The 17,364-nt window shown below is 44.8% G+C and overlaps 7 protein-coding genes across 7 annotated transcripts; 3 read left to right on the top strand and 4 right to left on the bottom strand.

Annotated features, from left to right (window-relative positions):
* Positions 1 to 3: 3 nt before the first annotated feature.
* Positions 4 to 1,115, bottom strand: FA14DRAFT_175339 (NAD(P)-binding protein). The gene has a single exon (XM_025500589.1). The coding sequence runs from the start codon at positions 1,099 to 1,101 to the stop codon at positions 106 to 108; it is 996 nt and encodes a 331-aa protein (XP_025351984.1). The 5' UTR covers positions 1,102 to 1,115; the 3' UTR covers positions 4 to 105.
* A 425-nt stretch (positions 1,116 to 1,540) lies between these two features.
* FA14DRAFT_162612 (Dbl homology domain-containing protein) lies at positions 1,541 to 4,155 on the bottom strand. Its single transcript, XM_025499689.1, has 2 exons — positions 4,066 to 4,155; positions 1,541 to 3,890 (listed from the first exon to the last, which is right to left on the bottom strand). Exon 2 carries the CDS (start codon positions 3,747 to 3,749, stop codon positions 1,599 to 1,601), a length of 2,151 nt encoding a protein of 716 aa, XP_025351983.1. The 5' UTR covers positions 3,750 to 3,890; positions 4,066 to 4,155; the 3' UTR covers positions 1,541 to 1,598.
* Positions 4,156 to 4,166: 11 nt separating this feature from the next.
* Positions 4,167 to 8,375, bottom strand: FA14DRAFT_92166 (uncharacterized protein). Its single transcript, XM_025503070.1, has one exon. The coding sequence runs from the start codon at positions 8,139 to 8,141 to the stop codon at positions 4,197 to 4,199; it is 3,945 nt and encodes a 1,314-aa protein (XP_025351982.1). The 5' UTR covers positions 8,142 to 8,375; the 3' UTR covers positions 4,167 to 4,196.
* A 274-nt stretch (positions 8,376 to 8,649) lies between these two features.
* Positions 8,650 to 9,792, top strand: FA14DRAFT_111549 (D123-domain-containing protein; the record flags this gene model as incomplete). Its single annotated transcript, XM_025495949.1, has 1 exon — positions 8,650 to 9,792. A coding segment is annotated over one exon (1,143 nt), but the record flags the coding sequence as incomplete, so codon positions are not given.
* A 266-nt stretch (positions 9,793 to 10,058) lies between these two features.
* On the bottom strand, positions 10,059 to 11,933 carry FA14DRAFT_182469 (uncharacterized protein; the record flags this gene model as incomplete). Its single annotated transcript, XM_025501213.1, has 1 exon — positions 10,059 to 11,933. The coding sequence occupies one exon, from the start codon at positions 11,931 to 11,933 to the stop codon at positions 10,059 to 10,061; it is 1,875 nt and encodes a 624-aa protein (XP_025351980.1).
* Positions 11,934 to 13,132: 1,199 nt separating this feature from the next.
* Positions 13,133 to 14,443, top strand: FA14DRAFT_116040 (MFS general substrate transporter; the record flags this gene model as incomplete). The annotated part of the gene is made up of 1 exon (XM_025496150.1): positions 13,133 to 14,443. A coding segment is annotated over one exon (1,311 nt), but the record flags the coding sequence as incomplete, so codon positions are not given.
* A 348-nt stretch (positions 14,444 to 14,791) lies between these two features.
* On the top strand, positions 14,792 to 17,061 carry FA14DRAFT_151049 (apses-domain-containing protein). The gene has a single exon (XM_025497459.1). It carries the CDS (start codon positions 14,968 to 14,970, stop codon positions 17,023 to 17,025), a length of 2,058 nt encoding a protein of 685 aa, XP_025351978.1. The 5' UTR covers positions 14,792 to 14,967; the 3' UTR covers positions 17,026 to 17,061.
* Positions 17,062 to 17,364: the final 303 nt, after the last annotated feature.

Genomic DNA, 17,364 nt, shown 5'->3' with positions numbered 1-17,364 from the left:
TAGAGCAATTTGACGCGTCAGGGTTGCGTGCCCACGATCAGAGGAAGGATATCATTTCAACTTTAACAGGGTATGACTATGACTATATACAAGGGAAGCAATTGATCAAAGTTGAGCATTGCCATGTTTGGAGACTTCTTCTGTATCAATCTTGGTACCAGTCAACTCTTCACTTATGTTCCATAAATCTGTCATCAATTTCTCATCATGAGAAGCGGCAGAATCCTTGCTTTTGATACCATACGTTGCGTAATAATCATCAAATCCATTCTTTTCTTCAATTTCTGTCGATGTGGCAGCATATAATGGTGCAAGAGCACCATCCGCACTACTGATGAACACGAGTGGGGCGATGGGTGCCAAAGGCGTTTTTGAGTATAAGTTTGAGGCAACGAGACCAGGATGAACGGCAGTTGAACGAATCTCGTTCGGCTTGAATCGTTTGTTCACCTCTCTTGAGAATAGAAGAGCGGCCAACTTGCTTTGACTATAACGCATATATTTACCGATTTGATCGAATCCCATTTTGCGATTGATGGCTTCCTTTGATGTGAAGTCTAGTTTCAAGCTAGGATTGAAACGTTCAAAAGTGTGGGCAACAGAGGACAAATTGACCAATCTGGATGGATGTCCGGATTCATGTGCAGATTTGATCATCGTTTTGGCCAAATTAGCAAACAAAGCAAAATGACTCAAATGATTGGTTTGGAAAGATTGTTCGATTCCATCATCTGTTAATTGATAGCCTGGTGCCATCACACCTGCGTTGCAAACGAGGATATGTAAATCTTTTTCTTTAGCCAAGAAATCATCTGCTGCCTTCTTGCATGCGTTCAAGTGCATCAAGTCCAATTCCAAGAATTCCAATTCAAGTTTCTGAACGCCATCAGCACCTTCTTTTTGGTTTGCATCATGTTCTTCTTGTAACTTTTTCATTGCGTCCTCTGCTTTTTGCTTATTACGCGAAGCCATATACACTCGAGCTCCATGGATGGACAACTGTTTTGTGATCTCATATCCGATTCCACCATTCCCACCAGTTACAATCGCAACTTTTCCTTTAAGATCAGGAATTTCTTCGTTTGAGTATTTTTTCGACATGTTGTTTGATTGCGGATGCTCAATAAAGTATCGTGAAACAATCACTTCTTTTTATATATCACGCCAATCTTGCTTTCACACAAAGATAAACTTTATCATGCACCTTAATCCGTACTGTTCTTATGCATTCAAGGAACAAGATCTTCATCATGTACTTTTATTCTTTTTTCACACTTTAAATTTGTTGAACATCACGGCAAACAGTCTGCCGGAAAACTTTTTTATCTTTTTGTGGAGGTTTTGGGTCTAAAAATATTTCCCGTTGAACTGTTTTCCCGCTTAAGAACATTCTCTCCTTGGGTTCCTTTTGCGGGGTTATCGCACTCTGCTTCCTCAACGGCTGCTAGTCTATTCTATCAACGCGCGACACCTGTCTTAACCGGATTCTGATGGAAACATTATCCTGACGATTATTCTGGTCTGCACAATTACGTCTATGGCGGTAAAGAACAATGGATAAAATTATTTTGAGTATGTACAGAGATCGATGCACAGCTTTATGCTTGCTTGGAAGATCGTTTGTTGATCTTGTTGGCAGCGGATAAACAATCAGATCGGGCAGAATCAATGCTATGCATCCAAGAATGACAAGCACGTGCGGAAGAACAACGAATGTTTACCTTCTCACGACCTTGATGGAGTAATTGGAAGGATAAATCATCTCGACCTTTTAGGCCTGAAGGAACATCTCGAACGACCAGCTCCTCTAGTGGCATTGGCATCCTGTACAAATATTGATCAACATTTGTATTGCCGTCCGTCGTTCGTCTTCCAGATAAGAGGATCACTAAATCATTGCATAAAATCACAGAAAGTCTTCTTCCGCTCTTTTGTTTGATTAAGACTTCTTCTCTTAGGATTCTTCTTGGTCCCATCCAGCGTGTTTTGTGTGTAAGATCCAATTTCACTTGACTCGTTCCATTTTCACCGGCAGATGATGCATTGATCTTCTCCGTCAATTCCACCAAACGTTCATCGCTTTGTCTTTGTCTGATGGATTCATTGGTGGTATCCAACAATGATTGTGCATTTGCCATCGCATTACGCAAAGATTTGTATTCTTGTGGATCCGCATCTTCTTCGTTTGTATAACGTAGAATTTGTCCGATCAATAAAGGATATCTTGTCAGCCTTTGCATGGGTACCAATAAGAAATGACTCAAGTCCAATCCTCTTGCTGATGCATGTTCAGATCGAAGCCTTTTCAAAAGGTCATCAAGCTGTACGTTTCGATTTCTTTCCGTTGTAAGGATATGCGTTGCGGTTTCTTGATTAACGCAATAGGGTATATAAACTGACATTTGTTTCATATGATTTTCCAAAATGTCACCAATTTGAGTGATGAACATTTGTGCAGATCGTTGACGAGCTTCCAAGTCGGATAAAAGTGAAACAGCTGCCAATAGCACCTCCTCGATATTACCAAAGATCACAGTGGCCGCTTTTGTTTGCAAAAGAGGTTGCATTGCATTGAAAAAGACATCCACAATAATTTGCACGTCACGAACGTGAGTTGATTCAGTTGCAATAAGTTCAAATATTGCCTCTTGACGTTTCCTTTCTTGTTCGGGAATCGCACTCGATCCTTCACTGCCAATGATGCTACTCCATGTAGTTGCAGCGGCAATGCTTTCACCATCACTTATGCTTCCACGTTGTTGTGATAAGGTGCTGGAATCCGTACCGATTGCAGGACTTTGATTTCGTTGAACCATCATTGGCCCTGAAATGATTGGCGTAGTTCTACGTTCAACGGTTGCTGGACCTTGAGCGCCTGTCTTTCGAGAAGACATATTCTTCAGAGTATTCAGCAAGCCAGAACCAGTAGAGGACTTTGTACTAGCCAAAGCAGGAGGTGGCGAAGAAGATGATCCGATATCCGGGCTTGCATCACTTGTTGGAATTGCAGGCAAAGGGTCATTCTTTTGTTGTTCATGTACTTGTTTATTCAATTTAACAAAACGTTCATAAGCATCGTCCATTTGAACTTCTGGCTCTTTCGCCACCGGTGGAGGCGGAGGAGGTCTAGATGGCTTTCCTGGTCTCTCTTTGCGCTTACGTTGTTCTCCAATCGTTCTTGTTGGTCTTTCAGGTTTTGAGCGTTTGGCTGTTGGTCTGCGGTGCAATAGCAGGTTTTCAGCTTGTTTAGATGCATCTGCGTTGACATCATCTTGTGCCTTTCCTCCAGTGATGCCTTGATCGTCATCTTTACCGTGACCTTGGACGACCAGGATACCAGCTGCTTCCAACACACGTAATCGCTCTGCAACACGCCTTTGTTGTGCTTCTTCACTTTGATCTTCTGTTTCGGCTAGAATATCGTCATCATCGTCATCGTCCTCGCTTGAAGTCCATCCTGTAGTAGAATAATCCGAGTCATCTTCAGTCTCTTCTTCATCAGAGGCGGCGACTTCTTGCTTTGCGTTGTCGTCTTTTACAACGTCAGCTTTGCGTTCGGCACTTTCTTTAGACATTTCGATGGCACGTTGCAGATCTTTCTCCTCACGAGATTGAGCAACAAAACGTTCTCTTTCATCCTTTTGAGATTGCTTCATTGCCTGTGCAAGTGCCTCGTCTTCCGTCAAATTCAGAGACTCTGAAGGTTCTGGTCTGCTTTTGTGAAGCTGTCCCTGTTGTTCACGGTCCATGGCTATCGATTAATCAAGTCAATCAAAATGTTTGAAATTTGTTCAATTGTGTTGTTCGAAATTAGGTGGACATGCAGAAAAAAACAGAAAGGGGAGAGAAGAAAGGTTTCAGCAATCACTCTTCTTCTTGCAAAATACGCGCTTTGATCATGAAGCATGGCCAAAAAATGAGGATGGTGTAAGCATGGGATAGAGGCTTTTCGTTGAAATGAAGATGAATACTGAAATTCAACCTTCATCGCAAACTTCACCTTCTCCTTTCGCAAAAGCCTTTTTCCCCATTTCGTGCCCTGGCCTCAGTCAAAGCGCGCACGCGGCGAAGAGTGAATTGAGTCTTCCTCCAAACGGCGTGGATGAAGAGGAAAGGGAAACGATGGATGTGGAATAGGATTAAGGAAGATGGAGATAGATACAAAAAGAGAGGGAGAGAAAACAGCATAATGATCACTAACCACTTGTTCCTTCGACCAATTCCACATAAGCAGCCGGTACGATAAGAATGCGATCTTGTTTATCGATTACCTTCCACCAATTTTCATCTTCATCGTCAACGATGTGTAATTCTTGTTCGGCGGTCAGGTTCATCTCTTCGGGCGACGATCCTTCAAAATCGTATAGTGCTTTGGCAACTTTAGGTTGCTCGATACTTTGAACGTATGATCGAGGGAACGTTCCCTTTTTGCCGCTTGCTTCATTCACGATTGATCCGTACCACCAATCGCTACCCCCATCTTTAGCAGGATGAGCAAGAATGACTGAATTCTCAATGAACCCTAAATCTTCTGTCCGTTGAGCTTCGTAGGGATACAATGTCCTGACCCGAATAGATTTGGACAAATCAAAGTCATCGGCTTCGTCACCTGCAACTGCTGCCGAAGCTGAGCCATTCATTTGGTTTCCTGCGAATTTGGGACCGTCGAGATCTTCTGGCTCTTCTTTCTCATCGTCACTATCCTCTTTCTCTTCGAGTAGACTTGGTTCATCTGGCATTACACTAGCTTTTTGATGAGCGTGCATTTGATCAGCAGCTAAGCTTCCTGCCCAATCGACAGATTGTCTATTGGAATTGTGTTGAATCGTGTCAATTGTCGATTCTCCTACGTCTTCTAGCGGTGGACTTGGAGGCGGAACAAACTTTTGCACTGGAGCACTTGCATCTCCAATAACCTTCCCGCTCAAACCAGCTCCACTACGATCATTCGTTTGTGCTTTGCGCAACGAAAGACCTCCTCGAATCGCACCCAACAGAGCTCCTCGATCAGCTGTTCCACCAGAAGGAGGAGCGATCCTGGCAGCAGATGCTGGTGGAGCTACAGCTGCGATCGGCGCAGCTGGAGCTGCGGGTGGCGGTGGTGGAGCACCTTCCGTGGCGTTTGTCGTTGGAGGAGCTGGTGCTTGAGGTGCAGGAGAAGAACTTTGAGGTGGTGTAGAAACAAGATTGCTAAAGAGTGCAGCAGCCAAATTTTGACGAGTAGCACGCGAAGTAGATCCTGGTCCATCAGGATCCTCTTCTTCGTGATCACCATGCTCTGACTCTCCCCAATCATCATCATCATCTGGAGCACGTCGAGGCGCACTAGAGGGTGGCGCACTCATCGTGGGAGCAACAGGAGGTACAGATGCTGGTCCAGCCGATCTTTGCGGAGCAGGAAGATTTTCTGCAAATGCCGATTTGCTTGCTTCAATTGGCTGTTGTTGACGATAGAAAGGATTTGTGCCTCCAGGCGTAGCAGGAGGAACTGCTGCACCATTGGGTTGCGATTGCATTCGGAAGAAAGGATTTGTACTGGCATTGCCACTTGGTGTAGAAGAAATAGGCGCCGTTGGAGAAGTTTGAGCTGCTGCCGTTGGTGTAGGAGCTGGTGGTGCTGGAGGTGGTGGTGGAGGGGCAGCAGCAGCAACAGGTGGAGCGACTGGGGCAGGTGCGGCACGAGAACGAGTTGGAGGGGGTGGTGGTGGTCCACTCTTACCTTTTCTCATAGGAGCGGGTAGAGAAGAAGAAGGAGAAGCAGCAGGTGCTGAGAATTGAGCTTGACGTTGTTTGAAAGACTCTTCCTGTCTCTTTGCTTCGGCTTCCTCTTCTTCTAGCTTTTTGAAGCGGGCCAATCGTTCCTCTTTCTCCTTTTTGAGCACCTCTTCACGTCTGCGTAGCATCTCTTCTTCTTCATCAACTTGCTCCTTTGCCGCTTGTTGAATGAATTGCGGTGGAGGATTATCACTCTTTTCTTGTTCTTTAAGTTCAGATTTGACTGTCGAAAGTGCTGCACGTTCTTTCTCTAACTTTTGTTCTTCCAAACGTGCCCGTCTAGCATCTTCTCTTGCTGCAGCTTCAGCATCTGCTTGAGCTGTTCGAGCTTGTGCTTCAGCCTTGTCTGCTGCCAAACGATCTTCAACAGATGAATCAGGGGCAGGTGAGGTAGTTGATGGTACCGATAGACCCAAACTTCTCATACGTTCCGCAACTCGTCTTTGAGCTTCTGCGCGAACCCACTCTTTCTTTTGTTCAGGTGTCATACTCTTTGGAGGGCCAGAAGAAGATGGAGGTGGCGGAGCGGGTGCAGACACGGCAGCGACAGATGGAGAAGCAGGCGGAGGTGGGGCAGGCTTGCTGACTTCTGGCACTGGCGGTGGAGTGGGTGGAGGAGGTCGGTCACTTTCCGCTCGATAGTCATCATAACTATCCCTCGTACTTCTGCCATTTCTAGCATGGTCCCTCTGAGTAGGCGTTTGCGATCGAGAATTGTCATCGTAATCGCTGTAACGTCCACCACGCAAAGAAGACTCATTGCGACGGTCGCGATCGCGGCTTTCGCTTACATTCTTTTCGCGCTTTTTCTTGTCCTTCTCATCCAATCTCTTTTCCAGTAATGGCAAACGTTCATGCATCAAATGCATCAATTCCCTTTCTGCTTTTCGTCGGTTATCGGTAGCATCACGTCCACCTCTGCGATTGTAGTAATCGATGTCATCTTGCACACGTTTGATTCGGAATCGCAATTCGTCCATCTCTTTTTCTACTTCGCGATCGTCATCATCGTCTCGATCAGCTTGAGAGTCGAGCATGCGTTGCGTTTGAGCAAGTTGTCTCTTCATCTCAGTAAGATCATCAGCAGGGCTTTCACCACCATACCGGACTGTCTTTCTATCCAAGTGACGTGCGCTACTCTTATAACCCGAGCTTGCTTCATCAGTGTGCTTATAGGCAGTTGCGTCTTGCTTTTGAATTGGATTTTCGTGGAAAGATCGTGTTTTGCCATAATTGACACCACTATTCGAACCAGCCTCAGGTAAGTTTAGCGCAGTAGTCTGCCTCACATTGGCGTCACGCTTGAGTAGATCTTTGAGGAAATCGACCGAGTCTGACAGATCTTTTGCTGAAGGCGGCACAAGTTCCGGTGGAAGATGCTCGGGTATATCATTACCGTTCAAAGCACGATAAATCAAACCCATAGCAACGTGGAATTCTGCTAGGTTGAGCTTACCACGGTTTTCTGTGTCGGACAAATGCCAGATTTGCATCAACTTATCCCGCTCCAAACCACTTTGACCGAACACTTCGATAGCCACTTCTCCATTAAGGAAGCCGGTACCCTTTTGATCCCAAGCTCGAAAGATGGAATCGTATGATTTTCGTTCATCTTTGGATAAAGCCCATGGAATCTTCGGTTCTTTACTGCCTTGCTGTTGTTGAGAAAGATTCTGGATGGAGGATTGGAAAGAAGCAGGCTGCATTTGTGCATTGCTGAAATTCATATTGCCTGCCATTGGTGCTCCCGAAAAGGGCGTTGAGCCTGGCAAAAATTGTGCAGACATGAGTTGCATGCGAGGGTCTAAGGGCAATCCGGTCATTTGAGGCATCAATCCTGTCGGTTGCATACCCATTGGGCCGCCAGGATACCCAGTAGCTTGAGGTTGCAGGCCACCAGGATATCCGGTCGCTTGAGGTTGCAAGCCGCCAGGATAACCAGTCGCTTGAGGCTGTAAGCCACCTCCAAATTGTGGCCTTGGAGAAGTGGATTGCATCATACCTGTTGGCTGCGACAAGAATCTCTGTTGACCCATGACACTACCGCCACCCATCATTCCGGTAGGCTGGCCACCGTAAGATGCTTGTCTCATTCCGCCCAAACCTGGACCTCCTGGTTGACCCATCCCCATTCCGCCCATTCCTGTTGCTTGTGGCATCATACCTCCCATGCCCATACCCATCCCTGTTTGCTGAGGACCAAGGTATCCTGTTTGTTGTTGCTGTTGCTGTTGAGGAGGCATACCGGTCATCATTGGCCTTTGAGGTTGCATACCCATAAATCCGGTCATTTGAGGTTGCATATAGCCACCACCGGTCTGTTGTGGTTGCTGTTGACCGGGCCATTGCCCTCCGCCTCCGTACATCTTGACGACAGGTGATTGACAATGAGATTGGAACCTGTGCTAGGATGTATGTATATATGGTAAGAGGTACTGTTGAGTGATTGTGGTGTGTGAGAAGGTTTGCACGCAAGGGAAATGGTCATCTAACAATCCTCTCACCACAAGGTCATTACGGTGGAGTACGAGATGAGAACACTGTTGAAGTGCCTACGTTTCTCAATCTTTGATTATGTAGAACCTTCTGCTCGAATGCAGTGCGCCTGCTACACAGCGCGTATGTGCTGGCTTCTCAAGTACCGATCTTATGGCGACAATTCCCAGCATTTGGCCCTGAGCCTGGAAGATAAGTTCCCTTTTGAAGCTGAGCCCTTTGTTTCCGATTTGCTTATATAACCAATTCAATTTCCGATAAAGTCACAAGAAGATTAATAAAAATAAAGGTGGGGGGTTGCATATATCCCAACTTGGCTTTTGATTGTCATTAGGGAAGATGCCTTCTTCGTCATCAGCTTCTACTCTGCCAGAACCAACTGAAGCATCAATCGCACTTCAGCATACACGATTTGCCAATTGGTTTCCATCCTATAGAAGGTATTCACCCAAAGCGACCATAATCGATCTTTTGCATCTTCAACCTGATTTTCTAGATTGGCTAGAAGAAGATGGATTGGTCTTACCTTCAGGAAGCGATAACACAGCTGTGAATGCATCATCGAGGGCCACAATCAGTGAGGAGGATGATATTTCCGCAAATGGCTCTACATCAAGCGAAGAGGATGATGATGAAGAGGAGGCAGTACCACGTAATTTTACTGCTCTAAATGAACGCATTCGACAAATCATAGATCAATATGAAGGTGCCGTATTTCCCAAACTGGACTGGAGTGCTCCCTTGGATGCAGCATGGATGGTGCCCGGAACTTCATTACGTTGTACAGAGCCTTCCGATATCTATCTGCTACTGAAATCGTCCGACTTTGTTAACAAAGACGTTTCTCAGCTATACGAACTAGCTCAAATGGCAAAGGAGGAACAAGAAGATGAGACACGCTTAGCACTTGCAAGCTCTACTGTCAGTCCACAGCTTGTTCTCAAAAAATTCTTCTCCATACCAACATCACATGAATTCCGATGCTTTGTTCGTTGTGGCCAATTGATCTGTATCAGTCAACGTGATACCGGTACATTCTTTGATCATTTGCAGCCGATTGATATGCAGAATACAATCTTAGACAAGCTCACTCACTTCTTCAATACAACTCTGCGATCAGGTTCTCAGAGCCACGCCTCGTCCGGTGTGCCGATCTCGCCTTTTCCTATAAAGGATTTTGTCTGGGACGCATACCTTACCAGAGATTTGAGTCGGGTATTGATTATTGACATCAATCCTTACATGCCAAGGACAGATGCACTCTTATGGGATTGGGAAGAAATAGAAGAAGAAGCAAAAGATGTGATCCTTGCAGGAGAATCATCTACCGAACAACATCGACCTTCGTTACGGCTAGTCACATCTCGTGCTCAAACTACACAATCGTTCCCGACATATGCTCACAACATGATGCCAAGTGATGTGGTGGGTCTAGCACAAGGTACGGATATTGCAGAATTTGCACGTCAATTCAACGAACAGATTGCAGAAGCCGCACTTGATCAAACCAAAGAAGACCAGGATAAGCTGCTTCTCAATCAATTTCCCACACCTGGACGATGAAACAATACTGTATACTATGTGAAATGAAATTGTACTATAATGACATTGGGATAAAAAACGTCAATGTACACTACTGAGAAATGTGTGATCAGTGTAATGTAATGTATGTATGTATGTATGGAGGAAGAGTACAAACAACAGAATGCAAAACCATTGCGTTACCATATACAAAACACAGCCTACACATCGTCCGCAAAGCCGAACAAATCAATCAATCAAATCGATTATTGTACAGGCACATCTTGACCTCCATTACCCGAAGAACTGCCTCTACCACGACCGCGACCACGTGAATTTGGATTTCCGCCTACGCCTCTATCGTTTCGATGGTTTGATGAATCGGATTTGTTGGCATTTTGATTGTTGTAACGTTGGCCACCTTTTCCGCCATTATTGCCTCCACGACCCCCACGCATCGCATTGGCAGCTTGATGTTGTTGTAACATCTTTGTTCGTTTACTGCTCGCAACTGTGAATCCATCTTCATCCACTTGAGGAGCTAATTTAGGTAAAGGTGCTGGCTGTTGTTGCTGTTGTTGTTGATTCTTCCCTCTTTGCTGCTTTGCATTATCGCGTTGATTTTGTCCGTTTTGACGTTGATTGTTGGCTCGATCACGGTTCTTTGGCGCATTTGAATCTTCATATTTGGGCTTCGGCTGTACTGCTGATGAGAATGATACTGGTTGTGTGGCTTGAGGCGCAACCATCTTGCTTGGCTCAGGTTGCATTTCCAAATCTCCAAAGTCGTCGTCATCATGAGCTGACCAGTCGATCACCTTATGCACCGATGGAGTAGCCAAGCCAGATGCAGGCTCAGATACTTCTTTGGTTTGCACAGGTTCTTCAACGGCAGCTTTGGCCGTGCCATCTTGTACAACTTCAGTGCTGGTACTGGGTTCTGCTTGACCCAATACCGTACCAGATGCACCCTCTTCGCCCTTTTTCGAAGCACCGCCATTGATAGCGCTCGTTGCAACGCCGTCAACCGCTCCACCTTCGGGCTCGGCTTGTTTTACATCACTGGGTGCATCATTGGTAACAGCTCCATTGCTACTTGCATGTGCCAACGCCTCATTTTGCTCCAATTCGGATGCTTGCATGAATAAAATAGAAGGTTGGTCTTGGGTAGATTGCTGAGGCTTTGAGTCGGTCTCAGTACGTTCAGGTTGAACTACACTGGTCTGCTGTACCACAGGCGACGACAAGCCTTCGATGATTTGCAAAACGTCTTGGAAAGTGACATTACCCAAAATCTTGTCAGAAGAGGCAGAAGCAAGTTTCTCCAACAAGGTTGACTTCAAATCGGCATGTGTCACCTCAGCAGCAGCAGAAAAGTCAGCATAGAGTTTTCCAATTGCAGCTACTTGCTCTGAAGTTGCATTTTGCAAGCTTGTCGGCAAAGGAGGAGGAGCAAATTGAGCTTGCATGGAAGCATTCACGAGTGAATACAAGTACATGAATTGGAACAAAGTGTTGACCTTTTTTGCATTTTCATCTTTGAGTGATTGAGTTGTCTTGGCAATGACCTGGGAAGAATCCTCATTTGCCTTCTTTTGTTGCTCCTTTTCGTTAATCTCAATCGCTTTGAGTACTTCGCTCAATTCGCTCACTCCACCTTCCAAATTACCCTTGGAAGCGACAATTCTTCTCATGTCAGAATTGAGTTTATCTTCTGTCAATTCAGAGTATGCAATAGCACGTTGCAGCTTCTTGTTGAGAACTTTGATGCGCTTGTTCACCGATGTATGCAATGCACTTACAGCATGCTTTTCCTCACTGGGATGACTGCCATTTTGCTCTACAATCTTTACGGCTTCCAAAGCAGCTTGGTGTTCAGCTTGTTCGGCCACATCAGCCGGTTGTACTTTGACGGCTTGATCCACTTTTCCAGCAACAGGAGCTTGTTCCGTCAAAGAAGCAGCGTGTGCGGCCTCATCAATAGCACTTACACCATTCTTTCCTGCATGACCATTGGAAGTGTTTTTGTTGGCAGATTTCTTCTTCTTGTTACCACTTCCGTTTGCCTTTTGAGGTGCACCTGGAATGTTTTGAGCATGCGTTGAAACGCTTGAAGCTGTATTTGTGTTTGACAATGCCATCTTTGTTGTAAAAAGGATATTGAAATGTTCAAATATCTATAGTTTTGGCTGCCTTGCTCGCCTGCCTAGCTCTTTTTTTCCACACCTTCTCTTCTTTGACTAGGCTTGGAAGGCGAGCCTGTTAGGCTATTTGGCGGGAAAGTAATGAGAACCTTTTTTAAATCAAAAAAGGCAAACGATTACGGTAGATGGTCAAGAGAAGGGGAGAATGAATTGTCTCTGAACTAGTCATGCAAGAACCTCTCTTTCTCTCTCTCTCTCTCTTTAGTCTACGCCTGCGCCTGTGCCTGCGCCAACGCGAAAAAGAGAAAAAGGCCCCAAAAGAAGAATCACAGCGAGCATAGGATGATCAGTGCTGCTTAACTAAGCCAGCTGCTCATTTAAGTTATTTTTTAACTTTACTGACTATCGACACCTTTGAATAGAGCATAAGGGCATTTCCACTTATTCCTGCTTCTCCGCCCTGATTGCAAGTTGATCAGTAGAGCTTGCGAATCCAAGTTTGATCCACTGCACGTGTTCACGCTAACTCTGAAATGTCTTGTCGCTGACTGTATTCATGCAAGACCAACTTTGGCCGCTTTTAGCTCCGCTCGGTGCATTGCAACGCCGCGCCGCTCCGTACTTCCAGGAGTTTAATTTTTGTGTGGTAGTACGGGAATGCATCAGAGGATCAAAAACAAAATAAAATAAAATGCAGGATCAATTTTATTCCTGATTAACGTGGGGGAAATAATTCGGCTAAAAAAGGGAAGAAAGGGACAAAAGAAAGAGAGAGAAGTAGGGGAAATAATTTTACCGAAAGATGAACTAGAATAGGGTAATCATTACGGGGCACCACAACAGATACAAATTAGACTTCACTTCACTTCATTTTTCGCGGGGCTCAACAAATTTGCATACCATCAGACCCACTCGGTAAAATTATATTCCCACCCTTCCCCCACATCGATCTTCTTTTTGAAGAAATGCTTGGCAAATGAAGGCAGGTACAAGTATATAAGATGATGAGGATGTAGAATCAAACCTTTCCTTACACCACCTCTACCAAAATGAATACCTTCTTCAAAAATAAAGACGAAAAGGAGGCAAGTGAAGGCAATACCTTGCCACAACTAAGGACATCAGATGATGGTATTCAAGAAGTAGACAGAGACAGTAGCCTTGGCGGTCAAGATTCATCTCACATAGATGCTGCCAAACTACAAAAGAAACTCGTACGAAAATTAGACTTTCGTATCTTACCCATCATTGTGTTACTATACGTACTCAATTATTTGGACCGCAACAGTATCTCGGCTGCTCGTGATAATGGATTGGAAGCAGATTTGAAATTGGACGCTGCAAAGTCACAATATGACACCTGTTTATCAATCTTGTACGTCGGGTACATTTTACTTCAAATTCCTTCCAACCTTTTACTTTCTTACTGCGGTCGGCCTCGTGTCTACCTTCCCGTTTGTGTGGCAGCATGGGGAATCGTATCTGCTCTAACTGCTGTCACACACAATTTCACCGGGCTTTTATTGGTCAGATTCTTCCTTGGTGTTGTGGAAGCTGCATTCTTCCCTGGCGCAATGTTCATTTTGTCAAAATGGTACACTCGAGCAGAACTTTCATCAAGAATTGCACTTTTGTACGCCGGTTCGATTTTATCCAACGCTGTTTCTGGATTGATCAGCGCTGGTATCCTCGGAAATATGGAAGGCAAAGCTGGCATTCGTGCATGGAGATGGTTGTTTATTATTGAAGGTTCGATCACAGTCTTTGTCGCTATTTGCGCCGTCTTTATTCTTCCCGATTTCCCACACAATTCCAAGATGCTAACGGAAGAAGAAAGAACATTGGCAGTACAAAGAATGACTGATGATTCTGGAGGTGTGAGTGATGTCGAAGGTGCAAACGGTGAAAAGCCAATCGATGGTCTCAAAGATGCACTTTGTGATCCGATCATTTGGCTTTTCACGCTGTGTCTCTTGGCGTGCGTCATCGCAATGGCGTTCAATCAATTTTTCCCCACAATCGTTGGTACGCTTGGATACGGCAAGATTACAACATTGATCATCACTTTTGGTCCATGGGGTTGGGCATTCTTGGCCGTTTTGTTCAACAGTTTACATGCAAACAAGTCGGGCGAACGTACATTCCATCTTTGCATTCCTCTTTGCATTGGTGTTGTGGGTTTCATTATTTCTTCTGCAACTACAAACCTTGGAGCAAGATTTTTTGCTTTGTTTTTGGAAGCTCAAAGTTATGCAGGTTATGTGATCATTTTGGCATGGATGTCAAATTCTATTCGTGGTTCGTACAAACGTGCTGCCGGTTTGGCTTTTATCAACTGTTTGTCTCAATTGGGTAACATTGCAGGATCGTACGTTTGGCCTAAGAAATGGAGTCCATCATATTGGCAATCGAATGTGATTTCGATTGCATGCATTGTTGTCACGATTGCAACTGCAATTGCTATTCGAATCGTGCTTCAACGAAGGAACAAAGAATTAGACCGTAAATATGGTTCTATTTCAAAAGATGGTAATTTGAAAAACGGTGAAGAAGCCGGAATTGTTGCTTCGGGTAAACAACACAAAATGGGACAAAAAGAAAAAGAAGAATTGGCAAACGTTGTTGCAGGAGATGAAGATGCTCAATTGAGAAGGAATATGGAAGCAAGGGCTACTTATAGATTCTTGATCTAGTTTAACAATGTACATTCATCTCTTTTTATACCTATCGGAATTGGATCATGCTGTCTTTCGTTGAGAACCTTCTCGCGTCGCGTAAAGTTGTTGTAGAAATGCATTTATTCCATACGCGTGTATTTCCATCTTGCGCGTTTTAAGCTAGACTACAGAATGTGAAGGATCGCTGTACTGCCGCGGTGCGACGCCGTTCTTTTGGGCGTTTTGGCAGTGTTACTTTTTCGCTCAAAAGATGAAAAACTAGCATCTCACCTCTCGGGAAGTGTAAATCAAATGCACAACTTCCTTTCTTATCCTTCTCATCGTCCTCCTCCCATAAATCACACTCAACGGTCATGGCTCCACCAAAACAAGAAGGCATGATCTTCAAGGCCACCTATAGTGGTGTGCCAGTATATGAATGTATAATCAATGGCGTTGCGGTCATGCGCAGAAGGAGTGATGGATGGATCAATGCAACGCACATTCTAAAAGTGGCAGGATTGGATAAACCACAAAGGACACGTGTATTAGAAAGAGATGTTCAAAAAGGAACTCATGAAAAAGTTCAAGGTGGTTATGGTAAATATCAAGGTACTTGGATCCCATTGGAAGATGCCGTCAAATTGGCAGATGCATACAACCTTTCACACCTTTTCGATCCAATCACTGCTTATGTTCCAACGGCCGAATCTCCTCCTCCTGCTCCCAAGCATGTTGTGGCACCTTCTACTCGAGCAAAGAAACCTCTCCCAATCAGACGTCAAGTGAGCGTTGATACGGAATCAGAAGCAGCCTCTGCTGCCGTTCGAGCTGATGGCACAGAAGGAAGCATGAGCAGCCCTCCAAGTGAAGCAAGTAGCTCATCACGCACGCCCAGTCCAATCTTGCCCAATCGAACCGATCTCCCAGAATACTTTGACGAAAATGGTACAAATGGTCAAGCATTCGGTCGTCATCCTTCTCGAGATGCGAATTCGGCTGCTCAATACGCCGATGTCATCCTAAACTATTTTATCTCAGAAACGACAACAATCCCACCACTTTTAGTCAATCCTCCGCAAGACTTTAATCCGAACATGAGCATCGATGATGATGAACATACTGCTTTGCATTGGGCATGTGCGATGGGACGTATACGTGTGGTTAAGCTTTTGCTTACCAGCGGTGCTGATGTTTTCCGCGTGAACATGAACGGACAAACGGCTTTGATGCGAGCTGCCATGTTTTCCAACAATTACGATTTGCGCAAGTTTCCGGAATTGTTTGAGTTGCTGCACCGTAGTATTCTAAACATTGACAAGAGTGATCGTACGGTATTCCATCATGTGGTCGATTTGGCATTGAGCAGAGGTAAACCACATGCTGCTCGTTATTACCTTGAAACGATGTTGAACAGATTGCAAGAGTATGGAAGTCAATTGGCCGACATTTTGAACTTCCAAGATGATGAAGGAGAAACGCCATTGACAATGGCAGCCCGTGCTCGCTCTAAACGATTGACAAGATTGCTGTTGGAACACGGAGCTGACCCTAAAATTCGCAACAAAGAAGGCAAGAATGCAGAAGAGTATATTCTGGAAGATGAAAGATTCCGTGCTAGTCCACCTCGTGGCTCGGTACAAGCAGACAGCTTGAACAGCTTACACACAAGTGAAGCAGGTCAAAGAGCAGGCGGCAAGGCAGTTCAATTGATGACCTCTTTGCTACACAATTTGGCCGATAGCTATGATTCTGAATTAGGCACGACAGAGCGAAAGTTGACACAAGCACACAGTCTTTTGGCGCAAATTCAAGGTGAAATTGCCGATTCGACAAAGATTTTGGAAGATTTGAACAAAGAAGGTAGCCTGCGTGATGAAGAAAAGAAAAAGTTGGAAGAGATTCAAAAAGCGTTGAAATCAGGTGCAGAGAAACGTGCAAAAGAAGAACAAGAGACTGCATGGAACGAGGACTACAGAGTGTTGAAGAAATTACGTTCTGAAAGTGGTCTGGCTGATGGTGCTCTATTGGCAAAGGAAGACAAGGATGTCAAAACGGATGGAGAGATCATGTTGGCTCGTCTAGCACGTGCGAGTGATTCACCTGAAGCAGAAATTGTTTCTTTGAAAGGCAAAGTGAACGAAATGAAAGCAAAGAGAGCGGCTTTGTTGGATAAATTCATCAATTCTGCACGCGAACAAGGAACAGGAAAGACTATGGCAGCCTATCGTAGATTGATCGCGGCAGGTTGTGGTGGTATTGCGTTGGAAGAAGTGGATAATGTCGTGAATGCTCTTTGTGAATTGTTGGAAGAACAACCTGCAAATGCAAACGGAGCAGCTTCACTTACACCTGGAGCTTCTTTATCCAACGGTACAGCCAATGCCAACGCTTCCGCTTCGCCAAGTGCCCCTACTACAACTGTAGCTTGATTGCTCTTTCTCTCTCTCGATTATTGTATATTTAGTATGATTATTGTAAACGATAAGTATTTCTTTAAAGATTGTCTTTTGATATCACGACGGTAAAGCCGACTGCGTGATTTGCTGCGTGGTGAGCTTAAAAGTTGATTTAGCCGCCCGCGTCTTTTTTATTTAATTCATTCATTGGATTCACTTCCCGCAATTGGCTGTGGCTGGGTACCGACAACGGTGCATTGCTCTGGTCTTTAACAGAAGCGGGGCAAATGAACGCGGCTTTTAAAACGAGAGGTAAAATATGATTAAATGAAACAGCAACAAACAGCATAAGCTCTTCTCATGCATTCTCTT

This window comes from Meira miltonrushii, assembly GCF_003144205.1.
Source record: "Meira miltonrushii strain MCA 3882 unplaced genomic scaffold FA14scaffold_6, whole genome shotgun sequence".
NCBI lineage: Eukaryota > Fungi > Basidiomycota > Exobasidiomycetes > Exobasidiales > Brachybasidiaceae > Meira > Meira miltonrushii.
Note: the sequence above shows the minus strand (reverse complement) of the source record. Positions and strands in the feature narration are given on the sequence as shown.

Excerpts from the sequence above, each read along its gene's own strand:
- FA14DRAFT_175339 (XM_025500589.1), bottom strand. The coding sequence starts at position 1,101 with ATGTCGAAAAAATACTCAAACGAAGAAATTCCTGATCTTAAAGGAAAA.
- FA14DRAFT_162612 (XM_025499689.1), bottom strand. The coding sequence starts at position 3,749 with ATGGACCGTGAACAACAGGGACAGCTTCACAAAAGCAGACCAGAACCT.
- FA14DRAFT_92166 (XM_025503070.1), bottom strand. The coding sequence starts at position 8,141 with ATGTACGGAGGCGGAGGGCAATGGCCCGGTCAACAGCAACCACAACAG.
- FA14DRAFT_151049 (XM_025497459.1), top strand. The coding sequence starts at position 14,968 with ATGGCTCCACCAAAACAAGAAGGCATGATCTTCAAGGCCACCTATAGT.